The sequence below is a fragment of the Phyllopteryx taeniolatus genome, chromosome 13 (assembly GCF_024500385.1).
Source record: "Phyllopteryx taeniolatus isolate TA_2022b chromosome 13, UOR_Ptae_1.2, whole genome shotgun sequence".
Taxonomy (NCBI): domain Eukaryota; kingdom Metazoa; phylum Chordata; class Actinopteri; order Syngnathiformes; family Syngnathidae; genus Phyllopteryx; species Phyllopteryx taeniolatus.
In genome coordinates this window covers 23960134-23981214 of record NC_084514.1, presented here as the reverse complement: position 1 = coordinate 23981214, position 21081 = coordinate 23960134, and the positions used below count along the sequence as shown (strand labels likewise).

Genomic DNA, 21081 nt, shown 5'->3' with positions numbered 1-21081 from the left:
CTCTTTTATCACGAAGCTACAATGTTGTAACACATGCAGAATGTGGCTTTGGATTATCTTGCTGAAATAAGCAGGAACGTCCCTGAAAAAGGCGTTGCATGGTAGTTTTAACTTGCATTTGTAGATTTAGCGATGAACTGTTGAGGGCAGTTTTTAAAGGTCCCACATTTTGGCTACTTAGACCTCCATAGAGTGATTTCCTAACATGGACTTAGTATAAAATTGTCAGTTTAATTTAAAAAAAACACCTTGACCCACGACTGTCCAGAAAGGGTCCCTCTGACAGCTACTTCTGTTTGACCAAGTTTTGTATTCGCTTTGCCCTTGTTCCTCTGATTGGTTGCCTCCATGAAGTAGACCCACTTGTGAGCGCACACTTGTTTGTTAAGTTGACAGCGCTGGTTCGGGAGCAGAGATGTAGGCGGAGATCTTTGTTAGATAAGCTCGAGAAATTCGAATCACCTGATTTCAGGCCTCTCCGAGGAAAAACGTCTGGAACTCAGGAATGCTTGGACGATTTTAATTTATATTTCACGTTTACTGAGGTACCACAGAGCCAATATTATTTCCCAAATACTAGAAAAAAATTGTATTGGTAAAATATGGCAGCTTTAATGAAACGCCGCCCGAGAGATCGAAGGTCACGGGCATTCAGTGTTGGTTTTCGGCCTTGCCACTTACGTGCAGATATTTCTCCAGATTCTCGGAATCTTTTGACGATATGCTGGACTGTAGATGATGTAATCCCTAAATTCCTTGCAATTGTGCATTGAGAAACGTTCTTAAACTGTTAGACTATTTGCTCACGCAGTTGTTCGAAAAGTGGTGAACATCCTGTCTTGTAAACATCTGAGACTTTCGGGGATGCTCCTTTTATACCCAATCATGACTCTCACCCGTTTCTAATTAATCTGTCACCTTTGGAATGTTCCAAATGTGTTTTTTGAGCATTCCTCAACTTTCCCAGTCTTTTGTTGCTCCTGTCCCAGCTTTTTTGGAACATGTTACAGCCATCAAATTCAAAATGAGAGAATATTTGCAAAAAACAATAATGTTCATCAGTTTCAACATTAAATGTCAGTGTAGTGTATTCAATTGAATATAGGTTGAAAACTATTTGCAAATCGTATTCTGTTTTTATTTGTATATTATACATCACAACTTCATTGGAATTGGGTTTGTACTTAATTTGTTTGCATGAAACTGATGTGTTTGTGTATCTCAGGGTGCACTCTAGTGGGGCTCGTGCTGGACTTGACAATAACAACCTCCTGCTGAGAAGTTGCACCATTCGTAATACGGAGACTGTGGTTGGCATCGTGGTCTATGCTGGTAAGACCACAGCTGGTTTTCAATACTAAAAAAACCTTGACTAGTAGTGTATATTGGCGTTTGGATAAAACGTAATTTATTTAAGAAATACATTTGTCGAAGCAGCGACGCCTGCGTTGCTTCCGGTTTAGCGTGATTTGACGCTTAACGTTATAAATCAAGCTATTTTGTCTCGTAGAGGGCACCGCGTCACTTTTTTTTTTGTCATATAAAATTGAGGAAAAAGTCACGACAAACCTTTCATCAGTCTCATAATCTATCCATCCATCCATCCATTTTCTGAGCCGCTTCTCCTCACTCGGGTCGCGGGCGTGCTGGAGCCTATCCCAGCTGTCATCGGGCAGGAGGCGGGGTACACCCTGAACTGGTTGCCAGCCAATCGCAGGGCACATAGAAACAAACAACCATTCGCACTCACAGTCATGCCTACGGGCAATTTAGAGTCTCCAATTAATGCATGTTTTTGGGATGTGGGAGGAAACCGGAGTGCCCGGAGAAAACCCACGCAGGCACGGGGAGAACATGCAAACTCCACACAGGCGGGGCCGGGGATTGAACCCGGGTCCTCAGAACTGTGAGGCTGACGCTCTAACCAGTCGGTCACCGTGCCACGTCTCATAATCTAAAGGTTGCTAAATTTTTTGAATATAGAATACTATATATATTTTATAGAATATTTAATGACATCTACAAGGGATCTATAGGGACACACACAGAGTCTAACTCCAGGAAGAAAATCACACTAATGGTAACGAAAAGGGAAGATAGGACCGTGTTGCTGGACAAACAGTTCTCAAAGTCTCGCAACTGCACCTGTAAAGTTGACACACTGACACAGACATCAAGGCATACATTTGGAATATTTCTGCAGAGTTCGTGAAATAGCAAAACGGACATTTTATCTTCAGTTAAAAACAACCCTGAATGGAAGTCCACGGGTTGCAGTACTCTCAAACACCAGTGGGTGGCACCTTGCATGCATGTTTGAATATTAAGCAAATAGTTAATTGCCGTATTTGCATTCCGTTGTCGATCTGTCCCAGCTTGATCTTCTCAGATAGAGGATCCCCAACCTTTTGGCTGCTGTCAGTTAAAACGAAGAAAGGGACTCTTTGATTACTGTAAACCAAGATTTCAAGGGGACCTGCTAATTAATTTAGGGTCTACTTGACGTACGCCAGGCCCTGCGATTGGGTGGTGACCAGTTCAGGGTGTACCCCGCCTCTCGCCCGAAGATAGCTGGGATAAGCTCCAGCATGCCCGCAACCCAAGTGAGGATAAGCCGTACAGAAAATGGATGAATGGATCAATTTCAGGGGTATCGTTTGATGTGCGTCCGAGACGCACAAAAATGAACAGGGACGCAAAAACCATTGCAAACATTGCTTACCTACGTATGTGTGCAAGGCTCGAATTAAGCGGTCTCTGATCGCAGTTTGCGGGTCAAAATTTGCATTTTGCTCTTATTCCGCTCTTATTCACCTACTTGACTCAAGGTTTTGCCTCTTACAGGTAATCCGATTGGCCATATGTCACACAGTGACTACACTGAGCAAAAAGCACACTGTATGTACCGTCATAGTTGCGTTATAATGTCCTTGTCACGGTAAAATAAGAATCGCTGAGACAGCACCGCACCAACCCCCGCCTCTGATGCATCAACCTCAACTATGAACTGCCTCTGTGGATCCAGATGAACGAGGATAGGAGCTGAGGGAAAAAGTTTCTTTAGCTCACAGAAGGCCATGTCGGCCTTTTCAGATCATTGGGAGAACGTTAGGGTTGATGTGAGCGCATTGAGGGGTGCTGCCACCCGATTGTAGTTCCGAATGAAACGTTGGTAGAAGTTGTCGAAGCCAAGGAATCGCTCCAGCTCCTTTCTTGTGGATGGCGTCAGCCACTCAGTGACTGCAGCTACCTTGGCTGGGTCCATTTGAAGCTGCCCCTCAGCAATGACGTAACCCAAAAAGGTGGTCTTTGGAACATGGAAGTAACACTTTTCTGCTTTAACAAAGAGCTTGTTCTCAAGGAGTCTCTGAAGTACTTGTCGAACATGTCGTTCGTGATCTGCGACGGAACGGGAGAAAACCAGGATGTCATCCAGGTACACAAAAACACATTTTCTGATCATGTCACACAGTACGCCATTGACTAGTGCCTGGAAGACAGCAGGGGCATTGGTCAGGCCAATGGGTGTTAAATGCTGTCTTCCACTCGTCTCCCTCCCGAATGCGGACAAGGTGGTAGGCCTGGCACAGATCCAACTTGGTGAAAACTGTTTCCCCGGGAAGGGCGGAAAGGCAGAGTCAATCAGGGGCAAGGGGTACTTATTCTTAATGGTTATTAAGGCCACGATAGTCCACACATGGACGGAGGATCTTGTCTTTTTGGTCCACAAAAAAGAAGCCTGCCCCCACCGGTGAAGAGGAGGGCCGGATAATACCTGTGACCAATGACTTGCTGATGTAGGACTCCATGACCTCCCGCTCTGGACGAGAGATGTTAAAAAGATGGCTGCTAGGTAGCGGTGCACCGGGCTGTAGTTCAATAGCGCAATCAGAATCAGAATCATCTTTATTTGCCAAGTATGTCCAAAAAACACACAAGGAATTTGTCTCCGGTAATTGGAGCCGCAGGTTAAATACCCAGGGGGCATGTTCAAGAGGGACAGAGAAACCTGGAGAAGACCACACCCATCAGCTTGAATCTAGTCTACAATTTTAACCCATAAATTGTGTTTAAAATCATATATTAATATAAAATACTCCCAGTTTTGTACTCTTTCCTCATAGATGAAGCATATAGAATGACTGTTTAAACTTTAGTCTTGGCAAATCAACTGCTTATGGTTCAATCACATTTCATACTGCTTGGCTTCAAACCAAGACAAACAATTCTCAAAGTCTCGCAGCCGCAGCTGTAAAGTTGGCACACTGACACAGACATCAAGGCATACATTTGGAATGTTTCTGCAGAGTTCGTGAAATATCAAAACGGGCATTTTATTTTCAGTTAGAAATAACTTTGACTGGAAGTTCACGGGTTGCAGTACTCTCAAACGCCAGTGGGTGGCGCCTTGCGTGCACGTTTGAATATTAAGCAAATAGTTAATTGCTGTATTCGTCAATCTGTCCCTTTTGGCAGTTCAAAAAAAGAAAAGGACTTATTGATGACTGTAAACTGTAGATTTTGAGGGGACCTACTAATTACTTTAGGGTGCAGTAGGCGTCTTCTAGTAGCAGTCTCACAGCAGGGAAGCCTGGAAGAATGCAGCCCATCACATTGTGGGGGAAGGTTCTGGCAACTGGGTCATAGTCACTACAGGACTATGACAGGAACATCTCGGTTAACATGATGAGGAGGAGGAATGTAGGTATAGTGTGTGTCCAGGAGACCAGGTGGAAAGGCAGTAAGGCTAGAAGTTTAGGGGAAGGGTTTAAATTATTTTAACATGGTGTACATGGGAAGAGAAATGGAGTAGGGGTTATTTTAAAGGAAGAGTTAGCTAAGAATATCTTGGAGGTGAAAAGAGTATCACATCGAGTGATGAGGCTGAAACTTGAAATTGATGGTGTTATTGGCTCCAGCACTCCCGCGACCCTTGTGAGGATAAGCTATAAAGAAAATGGATGGATGGATGGATGGATGTATAATGTGATTAGCTGCTATGCCCCACAGGTAGGATGTGACCTATAGGTGAAAGAGAAATTCTGGAAGGAGCTAGATGAAGTAGTTCTGAGCATACCAGACAGAGAGAGAGTCGTGATTGGTCCAGATTCTAATGGACATGTTGGTGAAGGAAACAGGGGTGATGAATAAGTGATGGGTAAGTGTTGGATTTATCTTACCCAACATTATAAAAAATAGACACAAAAGGAATGAAGACGCTGGTTTCTTTTTCTCATGAGGAGGGCGTATGGGAGATTGTTCAGATCACAGCCTCTCAACACGCTCTAAACAATCCCCCCCCTCGCTCCTGCATTTATTTGAAATAGGAGGGATTTACAAATCATAATGTTCTAAGCAATAAGACACAACACAAAATATTTGATAATAAGAGGGTTTTTCCCAGACATAGTATTCTAAACAATAAGACACGACACATAATATTTGATAATAAGAGGGTTTTTTCCCAGACATAGTATTCTAAGCAATAAGACACAACACATAATATTGGATCAACACCTGTCACGACCCGACCACATCCGATCACGTCCTTGGTCCAAGCGCCCTTCCATGGATGATGCTGAGTCATCTTTTCGAAGGCGAGACATCTAAAATCGTCCATAATACTAATGCAAGCTAAGCAAATAAATGATAACTTCTAGAATATATTTGACATTTCCCTCCTGTTTATCATGTATTTGCACAAATTCTCATATCATCTTACAGTCACTTCATTTCGATTTTTAATTGTAGAATCATTTTTATGAAACAAATACATTTACACTCAGAGTAAACTTGTCATACATGAATGTTGTAGTTTAAACATCGTAATCACCTGGATCAGGAAACAAATCAGGTAAAACAACATCATCATCATCATCGTCATTATTATCAACCTCCAATAAAGGATAAATCTGCTCCATACGGTTCCATGTGGGTTATGGCTGTGGTGATTAATTTACTGATTAATGCCCGAATGCATGGGATACAACAACATCCACACAATGTCAGAATGGCTGCAAAAACAGCAATTGATATCAATATTGGTGAAATTAGGGTTTTATATTTACCAAAAACGTCCATTCAGCTGTTTCACAAGGAGTGTTGATTGAGGGTCCGTAGACCATCAATGGCTCTGGTCAAGCTGCCATCTGAAGCAGTATTGTTTGTTCTCCAAACATACCGCAAACACCTCCCTCTCTTGCGAGGAGCATGTCGACAGCTATGCGGTCTTTGGAACGTCCTTGAGCTGCTCGTGCACAGCTTCCAACCCACTCTGAGTCCAATTTCCTAATCTCTGTACATTGAAGTGGATATAGTTTATCCCATCAACATTTTTATTAATCGTACACCAACAGCATATGAAGTATTCAAATCCTCCTGCAACTTGGTCAGCTAATTTGTATTGATTAGGAACCCCACGAGGAACACCATGTATGTTTTATGTTGGATAATTTTGCCTCTGCCAGGATAAATCTCTTTTTTGTCAAGTATGTCCAAAACACACAAGGAATTTGTCTCCGGTAGTTGGAGCCGCTCTAGTACAACAGACAGTCAATTTACAGAACACTTTGGAGACATAAAGACATTGACAAAAAATAATTGTGCAAAAAGATGCAGTCCTCTAGCAGCAGTTTTAATGACTAATATCGCAATAGTCCGGTGCAAAGATCATTGTGCAAAGGGCGCTGAGACTTCAAGGAGTGTATGCGGTTTAAAGTGACGAGTAGTGCGATAATCTGGGACAATGGTTGTGCAAATGTTGCAGATGCTCCTCAATCAGTGTGCAAATGGAATAATACAATCTTGTGATAATTATGCCGGAACTATGCGCAACAAAGGCCTGGGACCCATGCAAACAACACAATCTTTTCTCGCTACATTTGCTGCTTGTTCCATCAATAGTAACCAATTGTTATTTTGTCCTGAAACTCCTGTGACAACAAGGAACCAATCATCAGTAGTTATGTTGTTAACCATTAAAATTTGTCTACCTTTCTTTGAAGTTTTCAATGGCATTTTTGGTTTAACACGGTTCCTATAACACAATACTACTTGGAAGTGGGGATCTTTTCCACCAGAATAGGCCCACAAGCTCACTATCAAACACATTGGGTGACTTGATTTGTATTTCAATATTAAACTATGGGCCGTCAGGCTGTACCCCGCCTCCTGCCCGATGACAGCTGGGATAGGCTCCAGCACGCCCGCGACCCTAGTGAGGAGAAGCGGCTCAGAAAATGGATGGATGGATAAACTTCTTTCTTTGTTCTTTTGCTGTTCTTTTTGACCAACTGGACCAATCATAACCTGTTTCACCAATAAGGTGTTTCCATTCAAAACCTATAGTTGCATACCAGTCATATCTAAATCCCCAATTCTGCCCATTCTCTTGAGCATCATTGGTGAGAGCCGCATATGGAATTATGATTAAAGCAGCTTGATTTTGGGGGCACAAAATATTAAACCGTTTTGCCGCGTTTGGAGGCCATGCCCACAGTTCTGGTCATCAGCTGTACTCCTTTTGATACGAGTTAATGATTCAAAATTTTTTTATTATTGGGTTCGTCATATTGGTCCAGTTGGTAGGTGATTTTCTATCTCAATAATTGGTTTTATCATTTAGGATGGGACGTCCCATGTACCACATAAACAAAACCAACCCCATAGTAGCCAAAGTTGCTACGTAACAACTTATCGAATCTCATAACCAACGTGGGTGTGCCTTTCTGCTGAGTTCTCACTAAAAGGGTTGGTGTCTTTTTTCTTCACTGACCAGCAAGCGTTTTCAGAATCTACACATCTGCTCCCGCTCCGTTATCAGACTTTTGCTCACCTTCCCTATTTGAGTACTCAGCTGAAATGACTCTTACAGTGTGTTAAATGAACCCACGTGTTTCTTTCTGCTATTTTTTAGGGCTGTAAAGTGTCAATCTATCTGTGCCACCATCCCTCCGGTTGAGACGTGACACAGCATGTCTCAATATAGCAGCCCATTTGAATAGGTTTTTTTTTTTTTTTTTTTCCTGTGCTAATGTAAATTTCATTTTGTAGTTTTGCACTTTGTTTTTCCCAATAATTGCGTTCTTGTTGTGGAATACTCATATTGGCTATCAGTATAGATTGTACCATCTTTATTTATCATTAGTTTGCATGCCTCGATTAATGCTACTAATTCAGCAGCTTGTTCAGCCAATTCCTGTCAATCGTGCTGCGTGCCTTCATCAAGTAAGGGTATTAGTGTGGCTGGATTTAAGGTTGTGCATCGCTCAACAGTCAAATGTGGTTGTGATAGCAAGATGGCAATGCAAGATAAATGTCTTGCAGGTGATTTGCAATAGGAGAGCAGACACTGTATGTGGGACCTTTAGGGTGAACTGCTCTCTAGTTGAAAAATAAGCTATTGGTCTTAGCTTATCACCGTATTGTTGTGTAAGTACGGAGGTCATGCAATAGCTTTTACAATCTACCATTTGAATGAATGTTTTATCATTAAATTTGGAAGGCCTAGCGCAGCACTGGACACCAAATGTTGTTTAATGTCACAGAAGGCCTTTTCTGCCTCTGTACTCCATTAAACAGGTGATGTAATTTTAAGGTTGTTTTCATATATTAATTTTGACAATGGTGCAACAATTTCTGCATAGTTTGGAATCCATGCTCTTCGTATATGTTTCTTCGTCTGTGGTTTAGGATTTTTTAAGACTATAGCTCTCCTGTCTTCTAATATAGTCTTTCCTCCTATACTTAAATTATGGCCTAGATATTTAACTTGTCTTTTACATCATTGCAATTTATTTTTGTTAACTTTATGTCCCTCTTCTGTTAGATGATGCAGTAAGGTCAATGAATCTTTGCATGTGTCTTCATCTGTAGATGCCAGAAGACATGCGTGTTGTGAATTAACTTGTGAATAAATAGTTGGACTTTCACAGTAACCTTGCGGTAATCTAGTAAATGTATATATATATATTTTTTTTTTCTCAAATGTGAATGCAAACCAAAATTGACTGTTATTTTCTATTGGTACTGAAAAGAATGCATTAATGCATTAATGCATTAATGTCCACTACTGTAAACACAGTAGCGTCTGGTCTTAATGAATTTAACAATGTGCGTGGGTTTGGTACGCATGCTCTGTATTACTGCAGCTCATCACATTCTTTTTTATCTTCTATTTTTGTGATAAGCTCCAAGGCTGCAGACAACAGGGCCTTTCCCACGTTTAACGGTGGCTTGTCTTTTATTTTTTATATAATTTGATTCCTGCAACGCGGCTATTTTTTGTGTATTTAACCAACCATTAAAGCCGTGTTTGGTTATCCCTGTCTCTAAATATAAAATTTTATCAGGATCCTGTTTCTTTTTTTCTTTTAAATTTAATTTAATGAACCTCCAACCTTTACACTGCAGTGTATTCCTGTTTTTTATTTTACTACTTCCTTTCCCCATTTGAAAGAATTTGGTTCAGTGTAATACTACCTAGGGTAGTCTAGAACACTGTTTTTTTTTTTTTTTTTTTTTTCAGTAGGACGGTGATTCAAATTTACTTTCTGTGGTAATTCTCACTTCAACTCTTTCGAGTGGAGAATTCTTGCCTTTGCATCCACAAAAGTCCACCGTTTACTTTCCCACTGTTTTGGTATGGAATGAAAAACCTAGTGGTTTCCCATTTCCCATTTACACTCTCATTCAAACAGTTTTCATTCACACTGGCTAGTCAGAGGACTCCGCCGTCCCATACGGAATTTAACTACGTCTGTCAACAGCTCATTAGAGGACTCCGCCATCCTATACGGAATTTAACTACGACGCCACGAAACTTTCCTAGTTTCTTTATTCATTAAACACGGAATTTAAGTACTTACAGGACTCCGGCATCCTCGCGGAATATGTCGGACTCCGCCGTCCATTACTTGCCAGTGACTAGTATTACACAAGGTTTATTAAACACGGAATTTAAGTACGTACAGGACTCCGCCGTCCTCGCGGAATTTGTGGACTCCGGCGTCCTTTTTCCTAAAAAAATTTTTTAAATTTAACTCACCAGTCGTCTTCAATCCTGTGGATTGTCGTCAACCTTCAGATCCCAGTTGAGGAGAACGAAGACCAGTCCCGTAAAGGGTCTTACTTGCCGTGGCCACGGTCTCTTAACTGGAAGTCGGCTCCACAACTGGAATCCTCGGGTGTGTTGACATCCGGCTCGAAGGACCAATTTAATGTTGGATTTATCTTACCCAACATTATAAAAAATAGACACAAAAGGAATGAAGACGCTGGTTTCTTTTTCTCATGAGGAGGGCGTATGGGAGATTGTTCAGATCACAGCCTCTCAACACGCTCTAAACAATCCCCCCCCCTCGCTCCTGCATTTATTTGAAATAGGAGGGATTTACAAATCATAATGTTCTAAGCAATAAGACACAACACAAAATATTTGATAATAAGAGGGTTTTTCCCAGACATAGTATTCTAAACAATAAGACACAACACATAATATTTGATAATAAGAGGGTTTTTTCCAGACATAGTATTCTAAACAATAAGACACGACACATAATATTTGATAATAAGAGGGTTTTTTCCCAGACATAGTATTCTAAGCAATAAGACACAACACATAATATTGGATCAACACCTGTCACGACCCGACCACATCCGATCACGTCCTTGGTCCAAGCGCCCTTCCATGGATGATGCTGAGTCATCTTTTCGAAGGCGAGACATCTAAAATCGTCCATAATACTAATGCAAGCTAAGCAAATAAATGATAACTTCTAGAATATATTTGACAGTAAGTACGGCATCCAGGAAAGGAACTTGAAGGGACAGATGGTGGTAGACTTTGCAAAAAGAATGGAAATGGTTGTAGTGAACACTTTTTCCAGAAGAGGCAGGATCTACAAGGGTGATCTACAAGAGCAGCGGTACAAGCACGCAGGTGGATTACATCTTGTGCAGACAATGTAATCTGAAGGAGGTTACGGACTGTAAGGTAGTGGTAGGGGAGAGTGTGGCTAGACAGCATAGAATGGTGGTGTGTAAAATGACTCTGGTGGTGGGGAGGAAGATTAAGAGGACAAAGGCAGAGCAGAGAACAATGTGGTGGAAACTGAGAACGGAATAGTGTTGTGCAGCTCTCGGTGGACAGGAGGAGGTGTGACAGGCTCTCGGTGGACAGGAGGAGGTTCCAGAAGACTGGACCACTACAGCCAAGGTGATCAGAGAGACAGGCAGGAGAGTACTTGGTGTATCTTCTGGCAGGAAAGAAGAGAAGGAGACTTGGTGGTGGAACCTCACAGTACAGGAAATCATACATGAAAAGTGGTTAGCTAAGAAGAATTGGGATGCTGAGAAGACCGAAGCGAGGAGAAAGGCATACATTGAGATGTGACGTCGAGCAAAGGTAGAGTTTGCAAAGGCCAAACAAGAGGCATATGATGACATGTATTCCAGGTTGGACAATAAAGAAGGAGAAAAGGATCTATACAGGCTGGCCAGAAAGAGGGATAGAGATGGGAAGGATGTGCAGTAGGTTGGGTGATTAAGGATAGAGATGAAAATATGTTGACCAGCAGTGTGCTAGCTAGATGGAAAGAAAACTTCGAGGAGTTGATGAATGAGGAAAATGAGAGGGAAGGGAGAGTACAAGAGGCAAGTGTGGTGGGCCAGGAAGTGGCAGTGATTCGAAGGGGGAAGTTAGAAAGGCGTTAAAGAAGATGAAAAACAGAAAGGCAGTTGGTCCTGATGCCATTCCTGTGGAGGTATGGAAGCATCTAGTAGAGGTGGCTGTGGAGTTTTTGACCAGCTTGTTCAACAGAATTCTAGCGGGTGAGAAGATGCCTGAGGAATGGAGGAAAAATGTGCTGGTGCCTATTTGTAAGAACAAGGGTGATGTGCAGAGCTGTGGGAACTATTGAGGAATAAAGTTCATGAGCCACACAATTAAGTTATGGGAAAGAGTAGTGGAGGCTAGACTCAGGACAAAAGTATGGTTTCAAGCCTAGAAAGAGAACCACATATGCATTATTTGCCTTGAGGATGTTGATGGAAAAGTACAGAGAAGGTCAGAAGGAGCTACATTATGTCTTTGTGGAGCTAGAGAAAGCCTATGACAGAGTACCCAGAAAGGAATTGTGGTACTGCATGCGGAGGTCTGGAGTGGCGGAGAAGTATGTTAGAATAATACAGGAAATGTATGAGGACAGCAGAACAGTGCTGAGGAGTGCTGTAGGTGTGACAGAGGAGTTTAAGGTGGAGGTGGGACTGCATCAGGGATCAGCCCTGAGCCCCTTCCTATATGCAGTGGTGATGGATAGGCTGATAGATGAGGTTATACTGGAATCCCCGTGGACCATGATGTTTCCAGATGACATTGTGATCTGCAGTGAAAGCAGGGAGCAGGTGGAGGAACAGTTAGAAAGCTGGAGGCAGGCACTGGAAAGAAGAGGAATGAATATTAGCTGAAGTAAGACAGAATATATGTGCATGAATGAGAGGCTACAGGGAGAAGAGATACCAAGGGTGGAGGACTTTAATTACTTGGGGTCAACAGTCCAGAGCAATGGTGAGTGTGGTAAGGAAGTGAAGAAACAGGTCCAAGCAGGTTGGAACGGGTGGAGGAAGGTGTCAGGTGTGTTATGTGACAGAAGAGTCTCTGCTAGGATTAAGGGCAAAGTTTATAAGACAGTTGTGAGGCCAGCCATGATGTACGGAGACAGTGGCACTGAAAAGACAACAGGAAGCAGAGCTGGAGGTGGCGGAAATGAAGATGTTAAGGTTTGGTCTCGGAGTGACCAGGTTGGATAAAATTAGACATGAGCTCATCAGAGAGACAGCCAAGGTTAGATGTTTTGGAGACAAAGTTAAAGAGAGCAGACTTCGATGGTTTGGATACATCCAGAGGACAGAGAGTGAGTATATTGGTAGAAGGATGAGGATGGAGCTGCCAGCCAAGAGTGTTAAAAGGAAAACCAAAGAAAAGGTTGATGGATGTCATGAGGGAAGACATGAGGGCAGTTGGTGTTAGAGAGGAGGATGCAGGCGATGGGCTCACATGGAACTGGATGGTACGCTATGGCGACCCCTAACGGGACAAGCCGAAGGGAGAAAAGAAGAACTGACTGCGCACAGACCAGACAGAGACGGGTGGAGGCGGGGGTAGTGAGAGAGAGAGAGATTAAAGACAGAGAAAGACAGAAACTGTATCACCTTTGTCCTTATTTGGCAAAGACCGCGCCCTTTCCTCTGATTGCTTGCCTCTGTGTAGAAGACCCACTTGTGAGAGCACACGTGTTTTCTTATGTTGACAGCGCTGGCTGCGGAGCGGAGAAGTTGGCGGAGATCTTTGCTAGTGACGTAGATAAGCTTGAGAAATTGTAATGATCTGATATCAGGCCTCTCGGCAGAAAAACGTCTCTTACTATTATGGCATTAAGCAAATAGAAATAATTTTAGTCATCCTAATTGACCCAAAACAGGAAAGGATTAGTCGGATTTCATGTCAGACAGTCAGGAAAAAAAGTATAATGTGTCTTTTTATAGTTGTGCATGACTGTATATGGTTTCACAGTCATAATGACCCTCTGAGGGAAACTATATCTACGACGACCGTGATAAATATGTGTTTGACACCAGACAGACCCTGTATTCTGAGAGAGTAAATTGAGACCAAATCAGTATGTGTACTTTTTGTGACAGCGGTCTACCTTGACCTTTTTCTCATGAAAAATATGTGCCTTGGCTCAATAAAGGTTGGGAAACACTTACCAAGGCATCTTGTTTGATGTGCGTCCCGTGTGTGAGATGCACAAAAATTAGCAGGGACGCATGAAGCATATTCAGTCTGCGTCTGTAGGCTCGTGGTTTACGACATGCCCTACATATGTGTGTTTGTGTTGGTGAAGACCTTCCACAGACAGGGAATCATATGTATGAATCCTGCCTTGGTGCTACCCAATCAGAGGCAGAGAAGGGCGAGTTATCGTTCCATAAATACAATGGACATAGGAGGTTTTTTTGGGATTAATTTTCATTGTTGTGATAACACCCGCCGTGCCGCTCACGATGCAGGATGCCGATGGCAGAACGGCGGTTGCTCTGGAGATGCACACTACTGGGACACTTAAGGGAAAATTAACTGTTTATTATATTTGCTAGCCTGTGAGCTAACGAACTATCGAGCTCAGGGCTGGAGCGAAAAAACTCACTCGACCGGAGCGACATCGTTAAAACGTCAGCGCTCGGGAGTTCTGTGTGCGTGTTCCCTACATAATACACACACACACACTCTGGAAAGTGCACTGTTTATAAACCATAACCACAATGACACACATTATCAATATTCAGGCAGCAGGTGACTTCAGCAAACTAATTTTCAGCATCATTTGACTAACAGGTAAAGGTCTCGTGTCACAGTCCCGTAGCTCAAGGGTGGGGCTTATTTTACATTTTATAACCAGGTAAAAGCTTACTGAGGGTTACAATCTCTTTTTGAAAAGTCAAGAGGCAGCAGAAATTATACAGCACATAACATGACAACAGGCGGTACGGTGGACGACTGGTTAGAGCGTCAACCTCACAGTTCTGAGGACCCGGGTTCAATCCCCGGCCCCGCCTGTGTGGAGTTTGCATGTTCTCCCCGTGCCTGCGTGGGGTTTCTCCAGGCACTCTGGTTTCCTCCCACATCCCAAAAACATGCATGAATTGGAGACTCTAAATTGCCCGTAGGTGTGCATGTGAGTGCAAATGGTTGTTTGTTTGTATGTGCCCTGCGATTGGCTGGCAACCAGTTCAGGGTGTACCCCGCCTCCTGCCCGATGACAGCTGGGATAGGCTCCAGCACGCCCGCGACCCGAGTGAGGAAAATGGATGGATGGATAACATGACAACATTCATACGATACATAAAAATAAAGACTAAAAAATAACTGTGATGTTCAAATTTATGTATGGCATCACATTTAAAAACAGTGAAAAAGCTCAAATGCTTTCAAGTAAATACACAGTTTTTTGTTTTTTTGTTTTTACATTAAAAGTTAGGCTTTAAGACATTTCTTGATCCTCTTGAATGGGTTAATGACTCAGTACCTCTGTTCCAAATGTTTAATATTTGTTTCAGTGCAATTTTAGCTAACAGAGCCTGAGTTTGATTTATTCATATTTTTAAGATATTTATTGTTCTAGATTACAATGCTCACTGTTCTTTAGAATCAAAAGTTAACTGTTCTTTAAAAGGATGTACTTAAATTAGGGTTATGCTCTAAAATATCATGATATCAGTGGCATAATGAAAAAAACATCAACAATACTATCGTTTGTCGTGATAGTTTTTGGGAAAATATATCGTCCTAAAAAAATTGCTATTGAGAGAGAGGGCAATGGATAACACAAAAATATTGTACAAATTTAAAAAATAAAAATCTGCGATATAGCGGGACCGCGAAGCAACAACCGTCATACAGCGGAGGATGACTGTATCTGTACTCTGTGATGCTAAGCTAAATGCAGGGACACATTGTTCCACGGCTCGGACTCATTGTATCCAAACATCTGCATCCTGGTACTTACACAGTCTCAAATTTAAAATTATATATGCTTATTATTTCAAAAATAAAGATTTTCAATTAAAATTGATAAATACGTGAATGTTAAATAAATTGTAGAAGTTTTGTGTCTATTTTTTATAATGTTGGGTAAGATAAATCCAACAGTGAACATAGATAACAGAATTCCATTTAAAAAAAATATTGATAGTTTAGTGCTATTTAGTATTTTTTTCAAGTTGCATTTTTTAAGATGACATCTTTCGTAAGGCTCCATCCATCCATTTTCTACGACTTATCTGAGGTCGGCTTGCGGGTACAGCAGCTTAAGCAGGGAAGGTCAGACTTTGTTCTCCCCAGCCACTTCGTCCAGCTCTTCCTGGGGAATCCCGAGGCGGTCCCAGGCCAGCCGAAAGACATCGTCTCTCCAGCGTGTCCTGGGTTGTCCCTGGGGCCTCCTCCCGGTGGGATGTGCCCGGGACACCTCACCAGGGAGGGGTCCAGGAGGCATCCTAATCCTCTGGCTCCTCTCAATGCAGAGGAGTCAAGTCTGAGCCCCTCCCGGATTACTGAGCTTTTTCACCCTATCTCTAAGGGAGAGCCCCGACACCCTGCGAAGGAAAATCATTTCACTTGTATCCGCGATCTGTATCAGCTCGTGACCATAGGTGAGGGTAGGAATGTAGATCGATCGGTAAATTGAGATCCTTCTTTACCACGACAGATCGATACAGAGTCTGCATCACCGCAGACGCTGCACCGCCTGTTGATCTTCCGCTCCATTCTTCCCTCTTTCATAAACAAGACCTCGAGATACTTAAACTCCTCCACTTGGGGCAGGATCTCCTCCTCGACCCGTAGCGGGCACTCTACCCTTTTGCGACCATAATCTCAGATTTGGAGGTGCTGATTTTCATCCCAGCTGCTTCACACTCAGCTGCGAACTGCTCCAGCGAGAGTTGAACATCACAGCTTGATGAAGCCATCAGAACCACATCATCTGCAAACAGCAGAGACGTAATACCACCAAACCAAACCCCCTCAACGCCTTGGGAGCGCCTAGAAGCTTTTTAACCACCTCGGTGATCTGGTGTTATCCAAGAATGCGCCTACCAGTGTGGTCGCCTCGGTTAGGCGCTCTCTAGTATTGTTTTTGTGTTTTTCGTTCGTCTTTGGAAACATTACACGACTCACTTACACAAGGGGAGACTTGCTAACCATCAAGGAGGCTACTCCGGACTTTCTTTCACCAACTTTCGCAAATCCACTCAGAGTTACTCACCGGAACGGCGTCCGCGGTCTTCGGCGCATGGAGGCGGAGGGAAACATCCAGGTGAAACTCCGCAAGAGAGGATACAGATTGGCGTTCCCGTCGATCCACCTCGCAAATGTACGCTCCCTACCCAACAAAATGGACGAGCTTCATCTTCTGATAAAGACCAGTAAAGACTTCGGACGTTCCGCCGCCATGTGCTTTACGGAGACTTGGCTTTGTGAGGCTGTACCCGATGGCGCCGTCATGCTTCCGGGTTTTCATCTTCACCAAGCAGACCGCATCACGGGCTTATCGGGGAAAACAAAAGGCGGCGGGATATGCTTCTATATCAACGAAAAATGGTGTACGGACGTCACGGAGCTCAGCACACACTGCAGCCTGCATTTGGAGTCACTGTTTTTGAACTGTAAGTCATTCTACTCGCCGTATGAGTTCACATAATTCATTCTCGTTGGCGCTGATATTCCGCCTCAAGCTAACACGAACGCCGCACTGCTAAAGCTCGCCGAACAAGTCAACGAAAATGAAAAAAAAAAAACACTCGGACTCACCCCTCATTATTCTAGGGGACTTTAACAAAGCTCAACCACAAACTCCCTAAATACAAGCAGCACATCGACTGTCCTACCAGGGAAAATAACACTTTAGACCACTGCTATACTAGGCTAGTAAACGCATACCGTGCTATACCTCGTGCAGCCCTGGGCTCGTCTGATCACTGCTTAATTCACTTAATACCGACGTACAGGCAAGAACTGAAATGCGCGAAGCCTACAGTGAAAACAGTGAAAAAGTGGACCAATGAAGCAAAGATTGAACTTCAAAGCTGTTTAGACTGCACAGACTATTTTTGAAAATTCAGCTGGCAGCCTGGATGAATATACGGAGACTGTCATATCCTATATCAGTTTCTGTGAAGATGTGTGTGGACCAACAAAGTCATTTTGCACATTCAATAACAACAAGCCATGGTTCAGTGCCAAACTTAAGCACCTTCGCCAAGCTAAGGAGGATGCATATCAGAGCGGGGACCGGGCCGTGTATAATCTCGCTAGAAACCTGCTGACTAAAGAAATTAACATTGCAAAGAGGAACTATGCAGGAAATTTGGAAATACAGTTTAGTGCTAACGACTCTAAATCAGTCTGGCATGCATTCCAATCGCTGACCAATGACAAGCGACAATCCCCCCAAGCTGAGAACAATAGCACACTAGCCAATGACTTGAATACCTTCTACTGGAGATTTAAAAAGGACACTTTCACACCCCACACCCACCCAGCCGCACCACCGACCACAATCACACCACCAACTTCTGCGTCAACCATCCACGAACAGGATGTGAGACGCATCTTCAAACAACAAAAGATTAACAAAGCGGCAGGCCCAGACCATGTGTCGCCATCCTGCCTCAAAGTCTGCGCGGACCAGCTCGCCCCACTCTTCTCACAAATATTCAATTGATCTCTGGAACTGTGCCAAGTACCATCCTGTTTCAAACGCTCCACCATCATTCCAGTCCCCAAGAAACCTACAATCTCGGGTCTGAATGACTACAGGCCTGTCGCCTTGACATCTATATTCATGAAGTCATTTCAACATCTCACGCTGGACCACCTCAAGAGCGTCACAGGTCCCCTGCTGGAACCCCTGCAGTTTGCCTACCGAGCGAACAGGTCTGCGGATGATGCAGTCAACATGGGACTGCACTTCATCCTAGAACACCTCGACAGTGCAGGGACCTACGCGAGGATCTTGTTCGTGGACTTCAGCTCAGCGTTCAACACCATCATCCCTGAACTCCTTTCATCCAAGCTTCTCCAGCTCAGCGTCTCACCTGCCATCTGCCAGTGGATTCACAGCTTCCTGACAGGCAGGACACAGCAGGTGTGGCTGGGGGAGCCCACCTCATCCACACGCAGCATCAGCACTGGGGCGCCTCAAGGTTGTGTCGTCTCTCCGCTGCTCTTCTCTCTCTACACGAACGACTGCACCTCAGCGCACCCGGCTGTCAAACTCCTGAAGTTTGCAGATGACACCACTGTCATCGGCCTCATCAAGGATGGTGAGGAGTTTGCATATCGACAGGAAGTGGAGCGGCTGGAGCTGTGGTGCGGCCAACACAACCTGGAGCTTAACACGCTCAAGACTGTAGAGATGATCGTGGACGTCAGGAGGCATCCTTCGCCACAGCTGCCCCTCACGTTGTCCAGCTGCCTTGTGTCAACCATTGAGACTTTCAAGTTCCTGGGAATTTCAGTCTCTCAGGACCTGAAGTGGGCGACCAACATCAACTCCGTCCTCAAAAAGGCCCAGCAGAGGATGTACTTCCTGCGGCTTCTGAGAAAGCACGACCTGCCACAGGAGCTGCTGAGGCAGTTCTACAGATCGGTCATCGAATCAGTTCTTTGTTCTTCCATCACAGTCTGGTTTGGTGCTGCTACAAAAAAGGACAAACTCCGACTGCAACGGACAATCAAAACTGCTGAAAGGATTACCCACCCTTGAGGACTTGCACGCTGCTAGAACTAAGACAAGAGCTGCTAGAACTAAGACAAGAGCGTGTAAAATCCTCTCGGACTATCCACATCCCGGTCACCGGCTCTTCCAGCTCCATCCCTCAGGTAGGCGCTACCGATCAATGCTAACTAGAACTAGCAGACATTCCAACAGCTTCTTCCCTCTTGCAATCAACTTCTTAAACACCTAACCTACAATTCCATTACAACATGCTGCCAATTTTTTGACTCACATTTCTGTCGGGCCAATTGTACATTACTTGCGTCTCGCCACGCTCCACTATTTGCATATCTGTTGTTGACCAATACTGGACACTCCTGCCAGAGTAGCATCTGCTCCATTTGCACAATCAACATTGTCCCAGATTATCGCACTACTCGCTTGAAGTCACGGCGCCCTTTGCACAATGGTCATTGCACCGGACTATTGAAATATTAGTCTTTCGAACTGCTCTAAGTGCTCGAGGACTCTGAATCGTTTTGTACAATTGTCAAAAAAAAATTTTTTTTTAAATGTACCGGCATTACCAGATAACTAGCAACCCTTTATTGCTCAGTGACTGTTTTTTTTTTGTCAATGTCTTTATGGCTCAAAAGTGTTCTCTGTCAGTTGACTGTCTGTTGTCGTACTAGAGCAGCTCCAACTACCGGAGACAAATTCATTGTGTGTTTTTTGGACATACTTGGCAAATAAAGATTATTCTGATTCTGATTCAACCCCGAAGATAGGAGAGCATACCTCAGAGTCTCCAGACTCTGCTTCCTCATAGGAAGGCGTGTGTAGTATTGCGGAGGTCTTCAAAGTATTCGGCCACACAGCGTTCCCAGTTGAGGTGAACAGCTCCCCATCCCCACAAAACACAGTATTGATGGTGCACTGCTTCCCCCTCCTGAGACCAGAAATTCCTGCAAGCTGGCCGGAAGTCGTTCTTCATTTCCTCACCGAACTCCTCCCTCGCCTGAGTTTTTGCCTCAGTGATCACCAAAGCTGCGTTCCACTTGGCTAGCCGGTCATACCCATCAGCTGCTGCAGTCCCATAAGCCTAAAAAGCCCGATAGGACTCCTTCCTTGACCGCTGGTGTCCACCAATGGGTTTGGGGATTGCTGCCACAACTGACACCGACCACCTTATGGCCACAGCTCCAGTCGCCGCCTCAACAATAGAGGCACGGGACATGGTCCACTCGGGCTCAGTGTCCCCCGCCACTCCCGGGACATGCTCAAAGTTCTGCCGGAGATGGGAGGGGTTGAAACTCCTTTTGACAGGAGACTCTGCCAGATGTTCCCAATAAAGTCTCAATGTACAGATCGGACTGGCAACTTCCCCCACCTTTCGGAGCCGACTTACCACCAGGTGTTGTTCAGTGGACAGCTTCGCCCCTCTCTTCACCCAAGTGTCCAAGACATGCAGACGCAAGTCCGATGACATGACCACAAAGTCGATTATAGAACTGTAGCCTAGAGTGTCCTGGTGCCAAGTGTACATGTGGACATCCTTATGTCTGAACATGGTGTTTGTTATGGACAGTCCATGACAAGCACAGAAGTCCAATAACAGAACACAGCTGGGGTTCTGATCGGGGGTGCCGTTCCTCCCAATCATGCCCTTTCAGGTCTTGCTGTCATTACCCACGTGGGCATTGAAATCCCCCAGAAGAACGAGGGAGTCCCCAGCAGGTGCGGTCTCCAGCACCTCCTCTAAGGACTCCAAAAAGGGTGAGAGTATTCTGAACTGCTATTTGGT

At 44.0% G+C, this 21081-nt stretch overlaps 1 protein-coding gene across 7 annotated transcripts in view; it reads left to right on the top strand.

The window, feature by feature from the left end:
• Positions 1-21081, top strand: part of atp10d (ATPase phospholipid transporting 10D) — a 118296-nt gene that overhangs the window by 27540 nt on the left and 69675 nt on the right. For all 7 annotated transcript variants that reach the window (XR_009791571.1, XM_061795712.1, XM_061795710.1 and 4 more), the window contains one exon: positions 1226-1332. Coding sequence is in view for 6 of the 7 variants with exons in the window: in XM_061795712.1 (XP_061651696.1) it covers positions 1226-1332 (107 nt within the window). In the remaining variant the exon portion in view is untranslated. The remainder of the gene's footprint in view (positions 1-1225; positions 1333-21081) is intronic.